Genomic DNA, 3,422 nt, shown 5'->3' with positions numbered 1-3,422 from the left:
CATTATTCACTTTACAACATTCTCAATCATTGTTTTTTATTATTGTTCAACCAATAAGAAATTGACACGTAGAAGGTCAATAAGACCCCTCTTTTGATCAACCTTGGTCACAAATTGACCAACCTTGGTCACAAATTGACCATTTCTTGTTTTTGGTCACAAATTAACCACCCTTGGTCACAAATTAACAATACTAATTACTTGATTAACCGTGACCAAGCAAGGTCACGACCAAGCAATTGACCTTGCTTGGGGATGGTCTTATAAATTCTTTAAAGAGAGTAAGTATAAATGGTTAATAAATAATGAATTAAACCCACTGATTTCCATACAGAAACGAGTACATACATGCAAATTCAAACCAGTCGAACATGACGTTTGCATTGGGAATTCACTATACCAAACGAAAGAAAACAAAATTCATCACTCCAAAACACAGAAAACAAATTAAAATTTGAGCAGCAAAAAAGATTAAAATATTCTCCCTTCACTTTACCACTACTAAATATTTTTTCCAAAATTGGTGGGCTTATCGAAGCAAAAGAGAGGCCCAGGTGATGCCCACTGCCACACTCTTCTGTCACCTTCTTCCTCTTAAACTCCTCTCCCTTAAAAAAAAAATACTTAATTCATGAACTAAAATTACATTTAGTCGATCTTCTATAAAACCGTGTTATGATAAGACAACGTAGAAATAATAGCAACTAGCTTAGATTATACAATTAGTTGTATTACAATTATAAAACCTTGTTATGATAAGACAATATACAAATAATAGTAACTAGATTATAATACTAAAAATGTTTTTTATACATTTAATTTAAATGTTAGTCCATTTTATCATGAGACGGTCTTAAATAAGACCCGTGAATTACTCCTTATGAAATTACAAAAGATTTGTTATTTAAATAAGTGGTTGAAACTCGATTTCTAATCTAGTGTTTTAATGATTAGGTTAGCATAGAGGATTTCTGTCCCATTCTGTGTGTCACACCACTTAGCTTCTAACACCTCAACAAATTAATATATATATTGTACTCTCTCCTATTCTAAATAACTCTCCCTATTTCCCTATTTCCTTATTTGGCAAACTTTTATACTTATTTTAATCACCTCACCCCACAACAATACCCCCACAATACTCATATTTTATCTTATTTTAATCACCTTACCCCACAACAATATTTATTTTAATCATCTTACACCACAACAATACTTATTTTAATCACATAATACCTTCCATCTCTCCAATCTCCTACCCCACTACAATATTTTACCATGTAATACTCTCCTCCCTTAATTCTCGTGCCCTCCATAAAATGGGAGGGTTATTAAGAATAAGAGGGAGTAATATTTTATTTTGCCACAAGTGACATGTTAAAAGATGTTCACTTTAATCGGTCTGAGTTCGAGCTCAGGTGGGCTCGGGACCAGCTCAAATTTTTTAGCTCGGACTCGACTCGAAGCTCGTCAAGCCTAAAAAATTAAAGCTCGAGCTCGACTCGGACAAAGCTTGAGCTTGGCTCGAGTTCGAATCGAGCTCGTTTTATCTCCTTATTATTTTCACCATCTCACTTTTTGAATCTAAATAAATATAAAAAATTTTAAATAACGAATAAGATTATAAAATACTAAAAAATATTACTCGTATATTATAATATACTTATAGATGGCTAAATAACATAGGGAGTATAATTTAAATAAAATTAGTGCTAAAGTATAAAAAAAAAATGAGCTTCCGAGTCGAACTTTGCTGAGCTCGGATTCGGCTCGTAGTTAGCCAAGCTCGGTTCGAGGACGAGCTCGTTTTGACCGAGAACGAGTCAAGCTTTGGCCGAGCTGATTTTGAGAGCCTGTCGAGCCGACTCAGATCACTCAAAATACTCTCAAAATCTAATTTTGTAACCAATAAATAAAAAACAAAAATAAAGTAATTCTCCCTAATAAATACCACCAAATCTCCCCCATTTCTACTCCCCAAATTCCTCAGCTATTGAGACCATTTCTCATCAAATTTTATCTATACTTTCTCTCTCTTCCTATAAATCCTACTGCCCACAATCTTAAACTCTCCTAATTCCTATAAATTTCACATCTTTATCTTCAATCACTCAAATCCAAATCCAAACCCAAAATTTCTCAATTTTTTTCACTACCCATTTCAATTCACTCCAAAATTCAACTTAGGCATCTCTTAAAATCACAAAATTCTAAAAAAAAATTGCATCTTTTCACTCAAAAACCCTAAAATTTGAGTATTTTTAAGTTTAATTAATCAATTAATTAATGATCATGGCTTCAGAAGCTTCAATTTACTCTCCAACAGCAAATAAAACGATTTATTTCGATGAAAAATGGAAACTTTCAAAGAAAGAAGGAAGTACAAGAAGTAGAAGTTGTAGATCTTCAACTTCTTTTCTTTCAGGCAATTCGTCGAACAAGAGGTGTGCATTCTCAAGGAAGTGTGCTAGGCTTGTTAATGAACAAAGAGCTAGATTTTATATTATGAGACGGTGTGTTGTTATGCTTATTTGTTGGCGAGATTGTAATGGTGACGACTCGTGAAATACAAATACTTGTGTAAGACGATTTTACACAATAATTACGGGTGTTTTTATTTTGTGGGTTCTTTTGCCCCTCTTTCTTTCTATGAGATGGGTAATTTTGAGGGGTATTTTTGGAAGAAGAGAAGAAAATTAATTTCAAAAAATTGATGTAAAAAATTAATGGCATCCAAGGAGGAAGAGTAATTAATTAATTACTTAATTAATGATTAGGGTTTAAAGATCATCTTGATCATACACTAGTTTGTACAATTTTAATTAGAATTTTAGTATTAGAAGTTTTTTTTTTTTTTTTTTTTTTTTTTTTGCACTTGAAATAATCAAAATTATGGGTTTTAACTTTTAAGTGACTTGTATTAACTTGTCCAAATTGTAGATTTCCTTTGTATGCAAAACCAATCAAGGAAATTAATCTTCTATTGTGTTTAGTAATTGTTTGTTGATTTTTTCCAATCAGTAAATCACCCCAAAATCCCCAAAGCATTCTGTATTTGGTTTTTGGGAGAAACGGGTTGTTTACCGTCGACAACCGTGTATTTGTTTATGTAGCTAATTAATTGCTTGATCATTGTTTTTTGAGCTAGCATTGTAGCTAATGCTAATCTAGTGACTCCAACTCGAAATTCGGTTTAAAATTGTAAAATCACAAGAGGTGATACTCATATCTCGGAACTCCCATTTTTGAGTAAGATTACTAGAGGTAATACTCTTTAATTCGATTTGAAATTGTACCGGTATCAACTACTCTTTGTGACCGACTCAATGTACCAAAGAAATTGGTTGGTGATCTCAGGAGACTATACACTTGATTAAATAAGAGTAATTAATTCTTGGAAAATGATAAATACAGGGCTGTAT

The 3,422-nt window shown here is 32.3% G+C and overlaps 1 protein-coding gene across 1 annotated transcript; it reads left to right on the top strand.

The window, feature by feature from the left end:
• The first annotated feature begins 1,959 nt into the window (after positions 1–1,959).
• On the top strand, positions 1,960–2,989 carry LOC141612434 (small polypeptide DEVIL 11-like). Its single transcript, XM_074431207.1, has one exon. It carries the CDS (start codon positions 2,287–2,289, stop codon positions 2,563–2,565), a length of 279 nt encoding a protein of 92 aa, XP_074287308.1. The 5' UTR covers positions 1,960–2,286; the 3' UTR covers positions 2,566–2,989.
• Positions 2,990–3,422: the final 433 nt, after the last annotated feature.

The sequence above is a fragment of the Silene latifolia genome, chromosome 11 (genome assembly GCF_048544455.1).
Source record: "Silene latifolia isolate original U9 population chromosome 11, ASM4854445v1, whole genome shotgun sequence".
Lineage (NCBI taxonomy): Eukaryota > Viridiplantae > Streptophyta > Magnoliopsida > Caryophyllales > Caryophyllaceae > Silene > Silene latifolia.
Note: the sequence above shows the minus strand (reverse complement) of the source record. Positions and strands in the feature narration are given on the sequence as shown.

Bases quoted from the DNA above. Each gene is read 5' to 3' on its own strand.
- LOC141612434 (XM_074431207.1), top strand. From the start codon at position 2,287: ATGATCATGGCTTCAGAAGCTTCAATTTACTCTCCAACAGCAAATAAA.